The sequence below is a fragment of the Carassius carassius genome, chromosome 15 (genome assembly GCF_963082965.1).
Source record: "Carassius carassius chromosome 15, fCarCar2.1, whole genome shotgun sequence".
NCBI classification, from domain to species: Eukaryota; Metazoa; Chordata; class Actinopteri; order Cypriniformes; family Cyprinidae; genus Carassius; species Carassius carassius.
This window is the reverse complement of record NC_081769.1, coordinates 4,139,063-4,161,800: the sequence shown is the minus strand read 5'-3', so window position 1 is coordinate 4,161,800 and position 22,738 is coordinate 4,139,063. Positions and strand designations below refer to the sequence as shown.

Here is a 22,738-nt window from a genome sequence, read left to right as displayed (position 1 = left end):
TATAGTCTCTTGGTTCCAGAAGAGTCATCATGAGATTACAACACTGAGATAGAAGACAATTATTTTCAGCAGTTTTGATTAGTGATGTGTCATTCTTGAACAATTCGTTCATTTTGAACGAATCTTTAATGTGACTCGGGAAGAAGGAGTCGTGTCTGGGGGTGATTCGTTCAGTCGCGCATGCACAATATTCTATAGGTTCTGTTTAGTAATTCACCTGTGTCAGTCAATGCAGTCTTGAGCCGGAAAGAGAATTGATTAGTTCATAGTTCGGGTCTATCGGGTTTTTGACTCGTTCCTTAAGACTCATGAGATGAACTAATCAATTCTCTTTCCGGCTCAGACTGCATTGGTTTAGCGTATGGGTCTGTCACGTGATTAAGGAATGACTCGACCCGAAGACTTGTCAGATAGGAGGGGAGGTGAGCTAATCACAGACTGAAGACCCAGGTAAAGAATGAATGAATCTTTTCTGTTTCTTATAGCATTTTAGTTTTGTATTGTTTGTAATGTGATCAACGTTTGCGTAAGTACTAGATGTGTTGGGGAAGTAATACGTAACATTTTAATTACATTTTGCTATAATGAACGAAATGACTCAAAAAAAGATTTGTTCATTTTGCTGAATGAGACTCAAAAGTCAGAGTCGGTAAAATTATCTGAACTTCCTATCACTAGTTTTGATGGGAACTTATGCCAATAATACATCTTGTTTACAAAAGCTACCCTAAAATCTTTTGGGTTTTAATGTTGCCATTCTAGATATTAAGTGTGGTGTTACGGTTATGTGCTAATGAGAATAGAAGCTTTCGTGTAATTTTCATAAAGGTCTTCACTTTACTGTCTTCGGTGTGCAAGATAAAATGTCTGAAATCTATGGGCCTCAGGCTTGAACTTCTACCAGTGTTCAAGACATGATGTTCTGTTATTCTACATTGTTTTAGCAGTGCATTTTCCAAATTTCTTAGGAAGGATTTAATTGTTCTTTGGAGCATAACTGCTTAGGCCACATAATAGGCTAAATCATAACATGATTGTGTCAAAGTTTTATCATGCAAATTTGATAGGTAACAATGCATTCAGCCTTTGAATGTTACAGTGACTTTGATAAATGTCTGTGGTTATATTCTGCATGAATGAGACTTTTGTATTGACTTGTTTAGGTTGTTTTGCATTTACAGAGGATCCAATATGCTGTGAAACCAATGCAATGTCTTGCCTTTTTTGGGTTGCATGCAGAATAACAGACAGCAACGAGAGTTAAAAAATCAAGGCTTAAAAACAGACCCTTTTCCACTGTACAAAATGGTACGAGCACTCAGCACCCATCATACTAAGTGACTCATATCTTATAGCTGTATTTACATAATCATATGACTGTTTATACTTGGTTTTCTTTTCTTTCTTTTTTTTCTATCTTATAGGTCAGCTAACATATGTTTTTTTTTTATTCATTTTACTTTGTTCTTCTTTTTCATAACAAATTTAAAACACACACACACACAAACACAAACACAAACACACATGCACATGACAACAAAACTGCACACTATTGCAAGTTAATGATTTTGGACATTTGTCAAATTTTTGGACAAAGCTAATATTTTATGCCTTCTGGCACCAAAAAAATTTAATATGAGTATCTAAGATGTAATTTTTGTTGTGTGGGTGCAAGTGAGAAAGTTTGGGTCATGTCTTGTAACCCTTGTTCTTTCAGTGTTTATTTGGCATCCCACAACAATCCGACCTTTAACCCCAACCTTAACCATGGCAGTGACAAATGCAAATCTGACAATTTTCACAGTATGAGGCTTAATATCTCGCTCCAAAAATTGGATTAAGTTCATATCAAATAGCTGAAAAGAGGAAATCAATGGAAAATGAGCCAACATAATTCATGCTCTGGAGTATGGGTATTACAAAATATATAAAATACAACTACTACTACTAATAATAATAATAATAATAAAGATTAACCCATAACCAACATTCTCTAAATTTTTGTTAATTTTCTTTCAAGGTTCACTCAAAATTATAAACAAATATTTCAAGAAATTATTCAAGTAACATTCATAAAATGTTCAATGAATGTTATTTAATAATGTTCTCAAAACATTAGTGTCATTGTGATGCAGGCAACCCAGGAAAACAAAATACACACCAACCTTAGCTTAGACAAGAGCAGTTTTCACAAATATTGACAACTTTTTATGCTTTTTGGCTGTTCATTTACATTGGGGTGTCCAAACCTTTTCCTGGAGTTTAGTTCCAATTTGCCTCAGCACATCTGCCTGAAAGTTTCTACAGTGGAGATCAAAAGAGAACAATCTATAAATATCTGACATTTTCTGAAATATTGTTAATCTTCATTGCTTAAAGTTTGAAGGAATATTAGCTGTGGGTACACCACTGTTATACTATCATGTTTGACAAAATAACCAAGGCATTTCGTCTACACCCTTTATTTTGTGGAAATCACAGTGATCAAAATTATAGCACAGTAACCACTGTAGCACGAAAAAAAATTACAACTAAAATGTTGGATGGTTTCAGCTGTCAGAAATTAGTAGGAAGTGTAGAGGACCTTCCTTTCAATGCATTCTGCACACCTACACGCGCAGGGTATAACTATTTCTCACACTGCGCTGGAGTGATCTTGGTCCACTCGAGGCTCTTCCATAGTTTGGTAACTTTAGTGGGTTTAGCCATAACTTTGTCATCAAGGATTTTCCAGAGACTTTCAATAAATTAAACTTGCTCTGGACCAGTTATCCTCTCTCCACACAACATGCTCCTCAGCAAAGGTGAGCCTAGCCTTTTGATTCTTTTTAGCTGATGAGAAGTTTGGTGAATGAAAAGTGCACTTTCAGTCCAACTTCCCTTAAATGTGCCGAGGCAGATCCGTATGCTGTTCAGCACTGAACTGGAAAGCAGTTCCAGCTGCAGTGATGAACCAGTTCCCGATTGAGAGACTCTGCATTTTCCTGTCCTCCCAATTTGTCTTACATGGGGAACCAGACTTTTTGTGGATTTGAATTGGAGTGAATTTGTGTCATTGTAAAGCTGCAATATTATTTTTTTTTGAAAATGAGCAACTTACCTTGCAATGGCTGAAAGTATCATCCCTTTGGCCTTCATTGGAGGAATGCTGACAGTTCAATGATTATATATATATATATATATATATATATATATATATATATATATATTTATACTGTGCTTCACAATAAAAGTAATTTATGAAATACACTTAAAAAACTAGCCTTGTACTCATGTTAGGGTAACTTCAAACAGGCCTAGGCAGTGACCTTAAAATGTAGGAAATTATAGGTTGCTCTATATTTTTGATCTCCACTCTAGTATTCTTAAGACATTGATTAGCTGGAATTTAATTTGGTTTGGAGCTTAACTCAGTGGAACTCTTAGAATAAGTTTGGACACTCCTGGTTCACATAGCAACAGCATTTTGTGGGCCTGAAAATGGAAAACTTTTGAAAGCTGTAATGTTTGAAAATGGAACATTTCTTTAAATAACCAAGAAGAAACATTTAGAAAACACTTTAAAAACTGCATGCTTTGAATGTTCAGCTTAGTATAAATGTTAGCAAAACATTCTGTTAGCTTGTTAGCGGAGTATGTATGTATCATCCCTGCTGAAAATAATAATAATAAAAAAACAATAGAAACCATCATAGAAATTCTAATGGTTTCCACGACAAACAACATTACAAACATAACAAACCATCAACTTTTAACCATTAAAAACAATACAAATGGTTTTCTGTAGTGTGTTTTGAGACCTATTCCATTGGGATTTAGTTGTTTTAACAAGCCACCAATATAAGTCACCAGTTACCAGTAGAAACCCACAGGGTCCATTACGGTTTCCATTGAAACCAATACAAGTCACATTATTACCAGTAAAAGTGTTTTTTTTTTTCAGCAGGGATGACAATGTTTTGGCTGAATCTGAGGTGTTCACGTGAATTTGAGTGCATCTCCCGTGCTTCCATTTTCACACAAAATGTATTTTCCTTATACTTATTATGGGTCAATACTGTCTGATACAAAAAAAATATGTGTCAAAAAATGTATTATAAATATTTACAGAACATTTAATTAATAAACTGAATCTTCTGGATGGATCCAAGCTAATTTTCAGCTCCATGTATTGAATTGTCACAACAGTCAGAAAAAATTTGCCTTTGACAAAACGGATGCACTGTAGATGGGGAAATGTATCTGATCTCAAATGAGCAAATCCCACATAATAATGAGTTGATGCATCATTGTTGTATATAAAAATATGAGGGCAAATATTATTTGTTAAATTATCCTCTTCTTTAGAGTCTGATGGATTTATGTGTATAAAATAATGTTACCGTAATGTTGTATTATGATCATCCTTGATTCATCTTGATTAACCTTGCTAAAGCTTGAAAATTAATAATTAAAACTGAAGCATTAATAAAATACATTTATAAGGACAAGGGAATTAGTTCCAAATATATTTACAGTCTCTTTAACTGCCATCACACTAACAGAGCTCCACTACAGCTGCATTGTCTCTGGAGAAATAATAACACACTCCAAGTAAAGGTTCTCGTATATAATTGTATAATTTGTCATCTCAAGTTTAGCAGTTTATGCAGCTGGATTTCTGTGCGGCCTGAATGTTTTATTAAAGTCATCATTGCCCTGTGGCATCGCATTTTCTTCAGAGACAAAAAGAGGAATGGTTTTGGCACCATCCTGTCAAGCAGCGATGCCTTTTTTGACTTGAATAAATTCTCACTTCATTCCCTACATTAGCCTAGACTCTGAGTGCAAATGCCCTCTCCTCTCTAACCAGGGCTTGAGTTATTTGTCAGTCTGATTTACATATCTGTGCATGTGGGACACAATCTGACAACCATAAACCGCACGTATCTGCCAAATGTTTAGCTTGAGGCTGGGAGCTATAAGCAGGGCTGGGGAGCAGGGCTCTCTGCATGATGTGATCTCGACATCTTCTGGATCAGTGCACACACAGCACGGATCCCCGAGCCCGGCCCGAACGTCTCTACGCAAGCCCTGACTGCAGGGGAACGCATGCATGTGTGCTCTCAGCATCCCGCTGAGGAAATGCAAAACCACAATCCCAGCAAATCTGGAGGGCTGATGCACATGTAAAAACACACAGGCGTGCGCATCAGCTGAAATCTCTCAACAGTCAAAACCCATTTGCATGATGTTACACTATACGCTTGTGTGGCATACGTTGACATACTTACATTTACATTTAGTCCTTTAGCAGACACTTTCATCCAAAGCGACTTACAAATGAGCAGAATGGAAGCAATCAAAATCAACAAAAGGGCAATGATATTGCTAAACAAGTGCTAAAAGTGCTAAAACAAGTCTCAGTTAGCTTAATGCTGTAAATGTAGCAAGGCTTTTTAAATAATATAATAAAAATAATTTAACTAAAATATAACTAATTTAATTTAACTAAAATATAAAATAAAATAAGATAGAATAGTAAAAGAATAGAGGAAGCTAATGTTAGGGGTGCTTTTGTTAATTGTATAATAAATAAGAAAATAAATAAAATACAACAAGATTAGAGAAGGTCATGTTAGTTTATTTATTTATTTTTTGTTTTAAAGAAAACAGTCTAAAAGATGATTTTTTTTAAAGAATATAATTAGAATAGAGAGTGCCAGGGTTAAAGGGCCAAATAAAGATGGAAGAAATGTGTTTTTAGCCAATTCTTGAAGATGGCTAAGGACTCAGCTGCTCGGAGTTGGGAAGGTCATTCCACCAGGAGGGAACATTTAATTTAAAAGTCTGTGAAAGTGATGTTGTGCCTCTTTGGAAGGACACAACAAAGCGATGTTCACTTACAGAACGCAAGCTTCTAGAGGCCACATAAGTCTGAAGTAATGAATTTAGGTAGGGGGGTGCAGAGCCAGTGGTGGTTTTGTAGGCACACATTAATGCCTTGAATTTCATGCGAGCAGCTATTTGTAGCCAGTACAAATTGATAAACAGAGGTGTGACATGCATTCTTTTAGCCTTGTAAAAAAAATTTCTTGCTGCCACTTTCTGGATTAATTGTAAAGGTGTTATAGAACTGGCTGAAAGACCTGCCAATAGAGCATTGCAATAATCCAACCTGGTAAGAACAAGAGGTTGAACAAGGAACTGTGAAGCACTTTCCGGGAAAAAAAAGGGCCTGATCTTCTTGATGTTAAATAAAGCAAATCGTCTCAATACAAATGGTTGTACCCTGGTTCCTTGAAGGAACGAGACGCTGCCTCAAGCGCTTTGGGGAACGTCCCTGTCGAGACCGACTCTGAATATCGTGTGCAATCTGTCCAACGGAAGGGCGTGACGTCACGGGTGGGGTGACGTAGCGACCAGGAAGTTATAAAAGCACGTGCCGTGCAGCTGGCTTCAGCTTCGAGTAGGGAAGCAAGCGCCGGCAGGGGTGCCGGGAGTATGGCTCTGCGACGCAGCGTCTTGTTCCTTCAAGGAACCAGGGTTACATACGTAACCTTGAGATGTTCCTTTTCAGGAACTCGAGCTGCGTCAAGCTGCTCGCACTGGACACATACAATTTTGCTTTTCCTGGTCTGGCTCCCGAAAGGGAGGAGGACAGAAGGCCTGCAGTACGATAGGTTGTGGTGTAACAGAGGGAACCTTCGGAACATAACCCGCTCAAGGGTATAAGAATGCTTTTGGCCATACCAGGGGCAAAGTCTAGATAAGTAGGGGCCACCGAAAGGGCCTGAAGATCTCCAACTCTCTTTAGTGAGGTGATTGCCAGTAACAGGGCAGTTTTAAGTGTCAGATGTCTATCTGAGAAATCTTGTATTGGCTCGAATGGAGCTTTGCAAAGAGCCTCTAAAACCACAACCAAATCCCAGGGGGGAACACGGGATCGTACTGGAGGTCTCAGCTTCAGCGCACCGCGGAGGAAATGTGTAACTAGGGGGTGTCTACCCACTGACTGATCATTGAAAGGGACATGGTAAGCAGCTATGGCCGCCACGTACACGGTTACGGTGGAGTGGGTTAACCCCGCAGAGAGCCTAGCTTGTAGAAACTCCAGAACTGTACCAACTGGGCAGTTAGCAGGGTCAAGATGGCGGTCTCTGAAGTGAAGAGTTTCCACTTCAGGGCGTACGGTTTCCTCGTAGAGGGAGCTCTGGATTGGAGGAGGGTCTCAACAACCTCAGTTGAGAGACCAGATTCTATGAGCTGTGCCCCCTCAGGGGCCACACCCACAGTTTCCACAGCTCCGGGCGAGGGTGAATTATCGTGCCCTGCGCCTGTAAGAATAGGTCTGTCCTGATTGGTATCTCGATAGGGGGAAAAGCGTACAGACGAAGCCTCGGCCAGGTCTGTGCCATAGCATCCAGTCCCAGAGGAGCTGGATGAACTAGAGAGAACCAGAGGGGACATTGCGATGTCTCCTGAGTCGTAAAGAGGTCCACCTGGGCTGTGCCAAACACTCTCCATATCTGCTTCACCAGCTCGGGGTGAAGTTTCCATTCCCCGGGCTTCGGCCCCTGCCTTGACAGTATGTCTGCTCCCACATTCAATCTCCCAGGATTATACACTACTCTGAGCGAGAGGAGTTTGCCCTGGGACCACAGAAGGATCTGGTGTGCCAGCTTGTACAAGGGGCGTGAACGCAGACCCCCCTGGTGATTGATATAAGAGACCACTGATGTGTTGTCGGTGCGCACCAACACATGGTGACCTCTCAGGTCTGGGAGGAAATGTTTCAATGCTCGATAGACTGCTAACATCTCTAGGCAATTGATGTGCCATGTCAGATGGCGACCACTCCACAGACCGTGGGCAGGGTGGCCACTCATGACCGCACCCCAACCGGTGAGGGACGCGTCTGTCGCTAGCGTTACACGGCGACAAGGAGCTCCCAGCACCGGGCCCTGATTCAAGAACCAAGGTTTCTTCCACATGTTTAAGGCACGAAGGCATCGCCGCGTGACCTTAATAACTCGAAGTGGATTTCCCCTCGGGGAAAAGCCCTTGGACTTGAGCCACCACTGTAGGGGTCTCATGTACAGCAGGCCAAAAGGTATCACGTTGGATGCAGCTGCCATCAGACCTAACAATCTCTGGAATTGTTTGACAGTGAGTGACTGGCCTTCTTTGACTCTCTCGACTGATGTGAGGATCGACTCGATCCGAGCAGGAGACAGACGTGCCTGCATCGTGGTCGAATTTCACACTACGCCTAGATAGGTGGTTCTCTGAACTGGAGAAAGTACACTCTTCTTGGCGTTTAGTCTCAAACCCAGCCCCCCCATATGTGCGAGAACGACATCTTGATGTCGAACCGCCATCTGATCTGATTGAGCTAGAATCAACCAATCGTCGATATAATTTAGAATGCGGATGCCCTGCATACGGAGGGATACCAGAGCCGCATCTACACATTTCGTGAACGTGCGGGGTGAGAGTGCGAGGCCAAAGGGAAGTACTCGATATTGATAAGCTTTGCCCCCGAAAGCGAACCTCAGAAACTTCCTGTGTTGTAGAAGGATGGATATGTGGAATTATGCGTCTTTGAGATCTATTGTGACAAACCAGTCCTCGGATCTGATTTGAGCTACAACCTGCTTGACAGTGAGCATTTTGAACTTCAGTGGCATAACTGAGCAGTTCAGGTGACGTAAGTCTAAGATCGGACGCAACCCCCCATCCTTCTTTGGAACTGTGAAATACCGGCTGTAAAATCCGGATTCCCTGTCTAGAGGAGGGACCACCTCGATGGCCTCCTTCCTTAATAGGGTATTCACTTCTTGTTCCATAACCAGAGCCTGCCGGGGGCCGACCACTGTCAGTGTAACCCCGTTGAATTTCGGTGGTGGATTACCGAACTGAATGCAGTAGCCTTTTCCTATTGTACGCAGGACCCAATGAGATACATTTGGCAGTAGTTTCCACGCTGCTAAATAATCTACTAAGGGAATCAGTCTCTCGAGACTGACCTCTGGTATAAGAGGCCCCCGATGGGCGGCGAGCATCCCAGCTCCTCTACGCTCACGGGCAGAAATAACTGGGAGCAGCGCTTGCTGGAGGCCGATGCACCCTGAAACTCTGGCAGGGTTGGCAGACCAACCTCCTGAGGGCACTGAGGTGAGGTGGGCACCGTATAATGAGGTGGACCGCGCTCTACCCTAGGAGGGGCTACCCTCTGGATCCTGGCGTCAGGATCTTTTCGTCGAGGACTTCCGGGCTTTGATAACAGATCTTAAATCGGGCTTAGCCCTGGAAGCCCCCGACTCAGAGCGTCGCTGAGGCCCTCGGTCCCGTCGTGGGGGAGCACGAGCGGCGACACTCTGTCTCTGCACTTCCCGGTACGAGGAGCCGGTATGTGGCGTGGTCATCTCCCGCCCAGATGCACCACGAGAGCGACGAGGGAGGAAATCCTGGAACGCCGCCGCCTGTTTACGTGCCTCCTGGTACCTGTCGACGACAGTATTGACTGTGTCGCCAAACAGGCCAGAAGGCTGAAGCGGGGCGTCCAGGAGGCAGACCCTGTCTTGTTCTTTTATTTCTGACAGGGTCAGCCACAAATGCCTCTCCGCGGTCACTAAGGCTGCCATAGACCGCCCAATTGCGCGAGCGGTCTCTTTAGTGACGTGGAGGGAGAGATCAGCAGTCTTTCTAAGTTCTTCGACATCTTCAGACTTAATCCCCTCTCCCTCATCGATATCTCCCAGCAGGTCAGCTTGATAAGCTTGAAGGACTGCCATAGTATGAAGGCAAGCCCCAACCTGACCTGCTGCCACATAACCTTTGCCCACCAGCGATGATGTAACTCTAAGAGGCTTGGTGGGCAATGTCGGAGCCTTTGGAGACGATGCCAATCCGGGTGACAGACAGCCCGCGAGTGTCTGTTCAACCTGTGGGATCGCTCTATAACCCCGCTCTCCCAGCCCCATCACGTTGCCATAATATAGTGAATCAGGGCCAAAGAGGCTGGTCGAATATGGGTGATTCCACGATCTCGATATCTCATCGTGGAGATCTGGAAAATAAGGTAGGCTCCAACGTGGAGGTGGTTGCCTCAGCCGCAGAAAGCGTTCATCTAGTTTGCTTCTCTGCGGCTCAGAATGTTTTTCAGCAGGACATTAGATTTTTAATTTATCTACTGCACGTGTATCCACCTCCAAAAGCTCCTCATACTGGGGCGACAAGGGTGGCGAATCTCCAGAAACCGTCTCCACATGGACCTCCTCGGAGGAAGAGAGGTGAAGAGTTGATGCCTCACCCTGGGGGGAAGAAACCGACGAGCGTGCTTCCGAACCCAGGGTTTGGGCACCGGATCTGGCAGATGAGGAAGGAGATAAGGTCTGGCCCGTCTCCATTCCCTCTGACAGATCCACCTGTGAACCCCACGAGTGCAGCAGCCATTCTGCCTCGGCAGAAGCGGGACCTGCACCGCTGGGAACGCTGGTGAAGGCACCCTCCTCGAAGAGAGCCCTCCGGGATCGAAGCGTCCGCATTGGCAATCGTTCACAATGCGGGCAGTCGGCCCCCTCGAGAGCCGACTAGGCATTCTTCGATCCCAGGCAAGCCACGCACAAACTGTGTGTATCCCCACTCGTAATGTAGCGAGGGCAAGGAGGAACACACAATCTATAACGTGGCTTGGAATCGCCCTTAATATGTTTGGTCTTTGCTTTTACTTTTGGCATATTGAGCTGTTTTAGCGATCTTTTAATGGCTAAGGAACAGACAACAATAAATAGGACCAACGGGAAAGACTTTTGACATGCACACACAGAGTGCTTGCTGACAGACGCGAAGCTGAAGCCATCTGCACGGCACGTGCTTTTATAGCTTCCTGGTCGCTACGTCACCCCGCCCGTGACATCACGCCCTTCCGTTGGACAGATTGCACATGATATTCAGAGTCTGTCTCGTCAGGGACGTTCCCCAAAGCGCTTGACGCAGCTCGAGTTCCTGAAAAGGAACTGCAGGATCAGGCAATTTTAGCAGTGTGATCTGAGAAAGTCAACTGATCATCAATCATATCTCCAAGGATTCTGGCTGTTTTTTAAAGAGTTATGGTTGATGTGCCTAACTGGATGGTGAAATTGTGATGGAACAATGGGTTTAATAGAACCACAAGCAGTTCTGTCTCTGCAAGGTTGAGTTGAAGGTGATGGTCCTTAATCCAGCAAGAAATGTCTGTTAGACAAGCTGAGATGCAAGCAGCTATTATCGGATCATCAGGATGGATTGAGAGCAGTGTTTGGAATAACGGCGTTTAAAAGAACGGCATTAGGTAACGACATTATTTTTTCAGTAACGGGGTAATCTAACTAATTATTTTTCCCGTCATTACAACGCCGTTAACGTTACTGAACGTTAAATGCGGTGCGTTACTATGCATTGATTTAATATGCAATCCGAACGCACCCCTGGCTCACACAGCGAGTGAGCAGGTGGGTTAATAACGAGATAAGTGATTATGATTGGCTAAGGCAGAGTCATGTGTTTCATGATAGCCAATCAGAGCCAGTGTTTTTACACACACGCGCCAGCGGAGCCAAACACACACAGTCAAACACACGTAACAGCTACACAGAGATTCGCAGCAGCAGGAGAAATGGCGAGTCAGGAGCAATCCGATGAAAAGTTGGCATTTTCAAGGTGGAGATATAAGCACTACTTCAAATTCATTGTGGGCAAAGGCAAGAACGTGCATGTAATGTGTACATGTAATGTGTGACACACGCATCTACAAAGCTAGTGGCCAAAAACACTTTTCTTACAAAGAGTGCAGGATAAAACTCTTGCTGTCTGTTGACATGCAATAAATCTCTAAAGTTATGTACGAACACCTGTCTGTTCTACTTATTTCAACTGACTTGTGAAAACGGCAAAAAAAAAAATTATTTGACATATACCAACTTTTTTTTTTTTTTTTTTTTTTACAGTAACGCAAATAGTTACTTTCCCTGGTAACGAGTTACTTTTATTATAGAGTAATTCAGTTACTAACTCAGTTACTTTTTGGAACAAGTAGTGAGTAACTATAACTAATTACTTTTTTAAAGTAACGTTCCCAACACTGATTGAGAGGGAGTGTCATTAGCATAGCAGTGGTATGGAAAGCCATGTTTCTTGTCGAAGAGGTTGTTCTGTGTGAGAAAGACAGAGACTTGGTTGAAAACAGCTCGTTTAAGTGTTTTAGCAATGAAAAGGGTGGGTTTCTTAAGTAATTAAATTCAAGTATATAGAAATTTTCAAAAAAATAATACAAAACGTAGTCAACAAGACGATGAACAATATTAACAGCAATTATTATATGATCCAATCACACTTGTAGCAATATTTCGTAGTTCTGTATGTTTGTTTCAGGTTTAGCATCATCTAAGGTAGGCTGAGGGGTTGGCATCATCTCTTCTCAGGTGTTCTGGATCCAGACTGGAGCTTGTGTAAATCCTAGTTTCCACGGGATGTAAATCCCATGGCAAAACAGAAACAAATAGAAACATAATTAGCGTAGCTGCTGTTCCAACCAAGTACAATTAATTAGTTTAACCCAAGCTAAAGAATAATAATAATGTGCTTTTGATCAGATGTAACTGCATTCACAAATTATGAGATGCATTATTCGAATGCTTGGCAAAAGAGATGTGTTTTTAAATCTAGATTTAAACAGAGAGAGTGTGTCTGAACCCCAAACATTATCAGGAAGGATATTCCATAGTTTGGGAGCCAAATGCGAAAAAGCTCTACCTCCTTTAGTGGACTTTGCTATCCTAGGTATTACCAAAAGCCCAGCGTTGTGTGACCTTGGGAAACGTGATGGATTGTAGTGTGGTAGAAGGCTAGTTAGGTATTCACGAGCTAAACCATTAAGGGCCTTATAGTTAAGTAATAATTTTTTGTAACTGATACGGAACTTAATAGGTAGCCAGTGCAGAGACTGTAGATTTGGGGTTAATATGATCATATTTTCTTGACCTCGTAAAGACTCTAGCCACTGCATTTTGGACTACCTGTAGCTTGTTTATTGAAGATGCAGGACAACCACCTATAAGTGCATTACAATAGTCCAGTCTAGAGGTCATGAATTCATGAACAAGCTTTTCTGCATCAGAAACAAGTAACATGTTTCACAGCTTGGCAATGTTTCTAAGACGGAAGAATGCTGTTTTTGTAATATGGGAAATATGGTTTTCAAAGGTGGCTGTCTAATATAACACCCAGATTTTTGACTGTGGAACAAGTAACAGTACATTCAATTCAATTCAATTCAAGTTTATTTGTATAGCGCTTTTTACAATACAAATCGTTACAAAGCAACTTTACAGAAAATTATGTTTCTACAATATTTAGTAGTAGCTAGTAGTTTGTGCACGTTTGACAGGATTTGAGAAAAATAAAAATAATAATAATAATACAAGACGTAGTCAGCTAGATGATGAACTATCAATATTATTAATTAATAGTAATTATATGATGCAGTCACACATGTAGCAATAATTGTTAGTTCTGTTTGTTGATTCAAGGTTAGGATCATCTGGGGTCCTCTGAGGGTCAGCATCATCTCTTCTCAGGTGTTCTGGATCCAGACTGGAGCTTGTGTAAATCCTAGTTACCACGGGATGTAAATCCCGTGGCAAAACATAGAAACAAGATAAAGACATCATTAGCATAGCTGCTGATCCAACAAAGTAAAATTAGTTTAACCCAAGCTAAAGAATAAAAATGCAGATGCAACTACACTCACAATTTAAGAGATACATTATTCGAATGCTTGGCGAAAGAGATGCGTTTTTAATCTAGATTTAAACAGAGAGAGTGTGTCTGAACCCCGAACATTATCAGGAAGGCTATTCCACAGTTTGGGAGCCAAATGTGAAAAAGCTCTACCTCCTTTAGTGGACTTTGCTATCCTAGGAACTACCAAAAGTCCAGCGTTTTGTGACCTTAGGGTGCGTGATGGGTTGTAGCGTGGTAGAAGGCTAGTTAGGTACGCAGGAGCTAAACCATTTAGGGCCTTATAGGTAAGTAATGATAATTTGTAACAGATACGGAACTTAATAGGTAGCCAGTGCAGAGACTGTAAAATTGGGGTAATATGATCATATTTTCTTGACCTGGTAAGGACTCTAGCTGCTGCATTTTGGACTACCTGTAGCTTGTTTATTGACGAAGCAGGACAACCACCTAGAAGTCCATTACAATAGTCCAGTCTAGAGGTCATGAAAGCATGAACTAGCTTTTCTGCATCAGAAACAGATAACATGTTTCGTAGCTTGGCAATGTTTCTAAGATGGAAGAATGCAGTTTTTGTAACATTGGAAATATGATTTTCAAAAGACAAATTGCTGTCTAATATAACACCCAGATTTCTGACTGTAGAGGAAGTAACAGTACATCCGTCTAGTTGCAGATTGTAATCTACAAGATTCTGTGTGGTGTTTTTTGGTCCAATAATTAATATCTCTGTCTTATCCAAATTTAATTGGAGAAAATTATTTGTCATCCAATCTTTTACATTTTTAACACACTCTGTTAGCTTAGATAATTGGGAAGTTTCATCTGGTCTCGTTGAAATATATAGCTGAGTATCATCAGCATAACAGTGGAAGCTTATTCCGTATTTTCTAATAATATTACCAAGGGGCAACATGTATATTGAAAATAGAAGGGGACCTAGGACGGATCCTTGTGGCACTCCATATTTTACTGATGATAAATGAGATGACTCTCCATTTAAGTAAACAAAATGGTAGCGATCGGACAGGTAGGATCTAAACCATCTTAGAGCCTGCCCTTGAATACCTGTATAGTTTTGTAATCGATCTATGAGTATGTCATGATCTATGGTGTCGAACGCAGCACTAAGATCAAGTAAGACTAGAAATGAGATGCAGCCTTGATCTGACGCAAGAAGCAGGTCATTTGTAATTTTAACAAGTGCAGTTTCTGTGCTATGGTGGGGCCTAAAACCTGACTGAAATTCTTCATACAGATCATTTTTATGCAGGAAGGTGCTCAATTGAGCAGACACAACTTTTTCTAAAATTTTAGACATAAATGGAAGATTATAAATAGGCCTATAATTTGCCAGTACACTAGGATCTAGTTTTGGTTTCTTAATAAGAGGCTTGATAACCGCCAGCTTGAATGGTTTTGGGACGTGACCTAAAGATAACGACGAGTTAATGATATTGAGAAGCGGTTCTTCGGCTACAGGTAACAGCTCTTTTAGTAATTTAGTGGGTACAGGATCTAATAAACATGTTGTTGGTTTAGATACAGTGATAAGTTTATTTAGCTCTTCCTGTCCTATATTTGTAAAGCACTGCAGTTTATCTTTGGGTGCGATGGATGAAACTGAAGTGTTAGACGCTGTAGAATCTACATTCGCTATTGTATTTCTAATGTTATCTATTTTATCAGTCAAGAAATTCATAAAGTCATTACTATTTAACGTTGGTGGAATATTTGAATCAGGTGGCGTCTGGTAATTTGTTAATTTAGCCACTGTGCTAAATAAAAACCTTGGATTGTTTTGGTTATTTTCAATGAGTTTGTGGATATGCTCTGCCCTAGCAGTTTTTAGAGCCTGTCTATAGCTGGACATACTGTTTTTCCATGCAATTTTAAAAACTTCCAAGTTAGTTTTTCTCCATTTGCGTTCAAGACTACGAGTTACTTTCTTGAGAGAGTGAGTATTACTGTTATACCATGGCACAGTACGTTTTTCTCTAACCTTTTTCAATTTGATGGGGGCAACAGCTTCTAATGTATTAGAGAAAATAGTGCCCATGTTGTCAGTAATTTCGTCTAATTCATGTGTATTTTTGGGTACAAATAGCAGTTGAGATAGATCAGGCAGGTTATTTGCGAATCTGTCTTTGGTGGCTGGAACAATAGTTCTGCCCAGACGGTAACGCTGAGACATATAGTTAATATCAGTTATACGCAGCATGCACGATACAAGGAAATGGTCTGTAATATCATCACATTGGGGTACAATATCTATAGCAGTAAGATCGATTCCATGCGATATAATTAGATCTAGTGTATGATTAAAACGATGAGTGGGCCCGGTGACATTTTGCTTGACTCCAAAGGAGTTTATTAGGTCAGTAAACGCAAGTCCTAATGTATCATTTGCATTATCAACGTGAATATTAAAATCTCCCATGATTAGCGCCTTATCAACTGTAACTAGAAGGTCTGAGAGGAAATCTGCAAATTCTTTTAGGAATTCTGTATACGGCCCTGGTGGTCTATACACAGTAGCCAGAGAAAGAGATACATTAGATTTCTTTTGCATGTCTGACAGTGTAACATTTAGCAGAAGTATTTCAAAAGAGTTAAACCTGTATCCTGTTTTCTGGGTAACATTGAGAATATCACTATATATTGTTGCAACACCTCCTCCACGACCAGTCTGACGGGGCTCATGCTTATAACAGTAGTTTGGTGGAGTAGACTCATTTAGACCAAAATAATCATTTGGTTTTAGCCAGGTTTCAGTCAAGCAGAGTACATCAAAACTATTTTCTGTGATCATTTCATTTACAATAACTGCTTTGGGTGTGAGTGATCTAATATTTATGAGCCCAAACTTTAAAAATTGTTTTTGTTCATTTACTTTACATTTTTCTGGTTTAATTACGATAAGATTTTTTCTAGATCCTACATTATATTTTGACCTCACTATCCGGGGAACAGACACAGTCTTAATAGTTTTTACAGCACAAGTACTTTTATCATTTAAGCGGGTGGAACAAAACTCATCATAATAGTTATTAGAGAATTGTCTTACTAGTCACATGGAGCGAAGTGTCCTGGAGATGTTGTCAGAGAGCAGCTCCGCTCCGATTCTGCTGGGGTGTAATCCATCAGCGCGAAACAGCCTAGGACGCTCCCAGAAAAGATTCCAGTTATTAACAAATAGCAGTTTCTGTTCTTTACACCATGACAACAACCATTCATTTAAAGCAAAAAGTCTACTGAACCTTTCGTGTCCTCGTCGATACGTGGGCAGTGGTCCTGACACGACGATCGTCGCCGCGGGCGTCGTGCTGCGAACCGTCTCGATCAGGCTGCTGAAGTCCCTCTTCAGCGTCTCCGTCTGCCGCAGCGTGGTGTCGTTAACCCCGGCGTGAAGCACGACCGCTCTGGGGCTCTCGTCGACCTTCAGGATCGCGGGTATCTGCGCAGAAACATCGAGAACACGAGCACCAGGCAAACAATGAGTGTGCACTTTACCTTCGGCTAACGTAGCACTTACGTGTCGGACGATGGAGTCTCCGATGATCACAGCGTCGCGTCCTGTCTCGCGGAGGGGAGCGAAGCGGTTCCGGATGGAGATGTCGAAGGCAGGAGGGGGAGAAGTCGTCGCCCGGGACCCGGCTCGCGTCCTCCGCTGTGGATGCACCCAGGGTCCGTGGTGTCCCGGCGTCGCAGTGAAGGACATCTGGGAAGATCGCGTCCTGGGTGCACCGGGCCTGTGCAGAGAAACACACGGAGTAGACGTGGTGGGACTGTTAACAGATCGCTGTATACTTACCCCGGACTTGTGAGCGTGAGCCCGGGATGATTCCAGCGCGGTTCTCCGCTCTCTCAGCTGGGCCTGCCTCACCTCCAGGTCGCGAATCTGCTTTCCCACGGCCTCGAGCTCGAGCTGCACAGAGTGGAGACATTCATCCGCCATTAAAGCAAGTAACAGTGAGTACAGCAGTGGTAATGTGTGTGAATAGAGTATTAGCAATGTTAGCGCAGTTAGCTGCAACCACGCCGCTGATGCTAACGGGCTAAAAGCTAATAGCGGACCCGGGAGATCAAAATAAAACTAGTGATAGCGAGGCGCTCTGATTGTTTTTGTTGTAGAATACAATAGAGGATATATTCACACGTTATATAAACGGAAACGATGATGTATACAATTGTTTTTTGAGTTAAAAATAGTCAATGAAAAGAATATAGTGACGTAGCTCAAACGCAGTACAGCCGCCAACAACAAACCGTCTAGTTGCAAACTGTAGTCTACTAGATTCTGTGTACTGTTTTTTGGTGCAATAAGTAATATCTCTGTCTTATCCAAATTTAATAGAAACTTATTGGTCATTCAATCTTTTACATTTTTAACACACTGTGTTAGAATAGATAATTTAGAAGTTTCATCTGGTATCGTTGAGATATATAGTTGAGTATCATCAGCATAACAGTGGAAACTAATCCTGTATTCTCTAATAATGTTACTAAGGGGCAACAAGTATACTGAAAATAGCAAAGAACATAGGACAGATTCTTGTGGCACTCCATGTTTTACTGGTGATAAATGAGATCAGTCACCATTTAAATAAACAATATGGTAGCGATCGGACTGGTAGGATCTAAACAATCTTAGAGCGTGCCCTTGAATATCTGTATAGTTTTGTAATCAATCTATGAGTATGTCATGATCTATGGTGTCGAACGCACCACTAAGATCAAGTAAAACTAGCAATGAGATGCAGCCTTGATCTGACGCAAGAAGCAAGTCATTTGCAATTTTAACAAGTGCAGTTTCTGTGCTATGGTGGGGCCTGAAACCTGACTGAAATTAAACTGTTATACCATGGCACAGTACGTTTTTCTCTAACCTTTTTCAATTTGATGTTTGATGGGGGAAACAACTTTTAATGTATTAGATTAGTGCCCATGTTGCCAGTCATTTAGTCTAGTTCATGTGTATTTTTGGGTACACATAGCAGTTGAGATAAATCAGGCAGGTTATTTGCGAATCTGTCTTTGGTGGTTGGAACAATAGTTCTGCTTAGACGGTAATTCTGAGCCATATCGCTGCAATAGCAGCAACATACACTTTTAAGGTGGACGGTGAAATTCTATGCTCCAACCTTTCTTGCAGGAAAGAACGCGTAACTCTAATCAAGCATCTCCGGCAGTCTTCTCGGTGAGAAGAACACCCATTCATGAACAGAATCCACTTCAAAGCATAGGCCTGCCTCGTAGTGTGAGCTCTAGCCTAAGGGATAGTGTCTGATCACTTAGGTCTGCCGCATCCCGTCCAGGAGCCACACATGGAGGTTCCAGAGATCTGAACATGTGTGCCATATGGTGCCCAATCCCAGAGAAAGAAAGTCCTTCCTCCATGCCCCATGGAGGGGCTTTTGCGAGAAGCATGAGTTCCGAAAACCAGGTCCGGGTGGGCCTGTCTCTTTTTCACTGAAAGATACGTGACAAGAAGATGAAGAAATAGAGCCTAATCAATATTTCTTTGGAGGAATACTTAATTTCTTGTCTTTCTTTTTTCTGATACATTTCTCCTTGGCAAGTACATATTTTGTTTTAAGAAATGTATTTAATTAAAAATAACAAAAGCTGAATGTGAATACTGTTATTGGAGATTGTAAAGTTAACAAGGAATGTGAGTTAGTAATGTAAAAGTGTTGAAAATGCTTTATGTTGCTTCAATACGATCTGATAGTGTATATAATTACGTATAAGTTTTTGAAGGATGTTTTTTTTGTGAAGATGTGATAATTGTTTTGAAGTGAAATGTGTTTTCATGTGGTGCTAGCTTTACTAACACTGTGCATAGACTCTAGTGTGTTAATTGAGCACATGGTTATTAGCATGTTTGTGTTGCATATATGCAAATAATTTAAGCAGACACATTTGAAACCCTTTATTCAAACAAGTTACTGATGATTGTTTTTGGCTTTTTTTTTGCAAGGCAAGTTCCCATGAAAGCTTTGAACTGCGTCCTCTAGGGGGCGCTATGGTGCAGTGTTAATTTCGTTAACGAAGACGACGACGAAAAATATTCTATACCTGTCATTATTGTTATCCAACAGAAGATGTTAAATAAGTGTAGACATGTTAAGTAAAACCTACATTATCTGAAAAAAGTTTAATTTGTATTTATATTGTATTTGTCTAATTGAGCTATATATATATTAGTGCTGTCAATCGATTAAAAACTTTAACTAGATTAATCACACATTTTTTATGTGATTAATCGCAATAAAAAAAGAAATGTTTTTGTGTTTTTGTTTTTAATATATTTTTTAATGTAATAATTTCACAGTTAATCAAATTAATGTAGAAACAACATAAAGACAGTATATTTTAAATACTTGTTTAAATGGCATCTTTTTATGAATGAAGGCCAGTATTACTGATATTAATACAGCTACTGATTTTTTTTTTTTACATTTATTATTAGGCTTCAAAAATATAACAGTTTTTAATTTAAGTAAACTTAAAACAATGCTAACATAATAAATGTCATGTTTACTCCTGCCCTTCCTGTCTTAACAGTTAGGAAATATACAGAAATTTAATAAAGTTATCAAAGTTATATGCAGTCTGCACTGCATAAACTATAAATTAAATAGTTAATCCTTATTAAAGCTACAAAAGTTATTTAGTCAAGAGCAGCGAGTCATTTTCTCTGTTCCCTTTGTTCCTTAACTTTACTGACAGGAAGCTTTATTGGCTGCTGTCCCTTTAAGAGCAGACAGACACGCGGATCTCACTGTTTATATACTGTCTATGGATCTCGCCTCATTCTCTCACAACTCTTTTTGTTCATTTTAGACTTTATATAAATCATTTAAGATTGCTCTTATGAGGATAATCGACAAAACTGGCACTTTGGGATGTTTATTGTTAGTTCAAGCGCTTAAGAGAACTGGATTCTGGCGCCCTGTCTATGCATTGTGTGTGTGTGTGTGTGTGTAGCCTACGTGTGTATGTGTCACATAAGGGCATTCACAGACAGCGCATTCTCTTTTGTCTTGCCACGCTTGAAATGTTTAAAAGCATTTAAATGAATAAGAGCGTGATCATATAATGTAAAGCTAGCCAACGGATGGCAGAAAATACCGATGCTGCGTTAATTGCGTAAAATATTTTGACACGTTAAACCAGACAAAAATTAAATCGCATGAGTTAACGCGTTAACGTTGACAGCACTAATATATATATATAGTTTTATAAGTTGCTCCTTTTTTTCCTTTTTCTCTTCTGTTAAAGGGATGGTTCACCCAAAAATTTTCAAAATTCAGTCCGTGATTCAAATTTCTCATAAGCTTAATTGATTTTGTTTAAAGAGAGAATAATTAATTATTATTTTAACTTGAAAACTAAATACAGTATAAAACAATTTGGCTAAAACTATTGACTAAAAGTAATGACTAAAAGTTGAAAAAAATGCAATGACTTTTTGTCGACTAAAACTAGACTAAAACGTCCCAAGGTTACGTATGTAACCCTAGTTCCTTGAAGGAACGAGACGCTGCGTCGAAACGCTTTTGGGGAACGTCCCTGACGAGACCGACTCTGAATATCGTGTGCAATCAGTCCATCGGAAAGGCGTGACGTCACGGGCGGGGTGACGTAGCGACCAGGAAGCTATAAAAGCACGTGCCGTGCAGCTGGCTTCAGCTTCGAGTAGGGAAGCAAGCGCCGGCAGGGGTGCCGGGAGTATGGCTCTGCGACGCAGCGTCTCGTTCCTTCAAGGAACTAGGGTTACATACGTAACCTTGGGACGTTCCTTTTCAGGAACTCGAGCTGCGTCGAAACGCTTTTGGGGAACGATGTGCCAACGCTGCCAGACTTCCAAATCCCTGCCTAGTGTGTAGTCAAAAGAGCACAGCTAAGACGAGAGGACAGAAGAGCCCGGCGTGGCTCGCATGTCAAGATCGTAAAATCGGACAAATGTGGAGGGCGTGGACCACCCCGCAGCGTTGCAGATGTCCAAGAGGGACACACCTGCTGAGAAGGCCTTGGAGGCCGCCATACTCCGAGTAGAGTGAGCCTTGGCCCCCAAAGGGGGGGGAAGACCAGAGGACTCATAGGAGAGGTTGATAGCCTCGACTATCCAACGACTAAGGGTCTGCTTGGTGGCAGGAGAACCCTTGTTAGAAGGACCGTAGCAAACAAGCAATTGGTCTGATTTTCTCCACAGGGCAGCTCTGTGGACGTATGCGTCCAGTGCTCGCACTGGACACATACAGTTTAGCTTCTCTTGGTCGTGCTCCCGAAAGGGAGGAGGACAGAAGGCCTGCAGTACGATAGGCTGTGGTGTAACAGAGGGAACCTTCGGAACGTAACCCGCTCGAGGGTATAAAAATGCTTTGGCCATACCAGGGGCAAAGTCTAAGTAGGTAGGGGCCACCGAAAGGGCCTGAAGATCTCCAACTCTCTTTAGTGAGGTGATTGCCAGTAATAGGGCAGTTTTAAGTGTCAGATGTCTATCTGAGATATCTTGTATAGGCTCGAATGGAGCTTTACAAAGAGCCTCTAGAACCACAACCAAATCCCAGGGGGGAACACGGGATCGTACTGGAGGTCTCAGCCTCAGCGCACCGCGGAGGAAACGTGTAACTAGGGGGTGTCTACCCACTGACTGACCATTGAAAGGGACGTGGAAAGCAGCTATGGCCGCCACGTAAACCTTTAAGGTGGAGTGGGATAACCCCGCAGAGAGCCTGGCTTGTAAAAACTCCAGAACTGTACCAACTGGGCAGTCTGCTGGGTCAAGCTGGCGGTCTCTGCACCATGAAGTGAAGAGCTTCCACTTCAGGGCGTACAGTTTCCTCGTAGAGGGAGCTCTGGATTGGAGTAGGGTCTCAACAACCTCGGTTGAGAGACCGGCTGCTAACAGCTGTGCCCCCTCAGGGGCCACACCCACAGCCTCCACAACTCCGGGCGAGGGTGAATT

The 22,738-nt window shown here is 41.7% G+C and overlaps 1 protein-coding gene across 2 annotated transcripts in view; it reads right to left on the bottom strand.

Annotated features, from left to right (window-relative positions):
- LOC132157649 (uncharacterized) overlaps positions 1 to 17,686 on the bottom strand; it is a 491,841-nt gene extending 474,155 nt beyond the window's left edge. The window contains exons 1-2 of one of the 2 annotated variants that reach the window (XM_059566978.1): positions 16,829 to 17,686; positions 13,503 to 13,632 (exon numbers count right to left, since the gene is read on the bottom strand). In XM_059566978.1, coding sequence (XP_059422961.1) covers positions 16,832 to 17,482 — 651 coding nt within the window. In that variant the 5' untranslated portion in view covers positions 17,483 to 17,686 and the 3' untranslated portion in view covers positions 13,503 to 13,632; positions 16,829 to 16,831. Of the gene's footprint in view, positions 1 to 13,502; positions 13,633 to 16,828 lie in introns of those variants that run through there. The other variant, XM_059566979.1, reaches the window with a different exon arrangement.
- Positions 17,687 to 22,738: the final 5,052 nt, after the last annotated feature.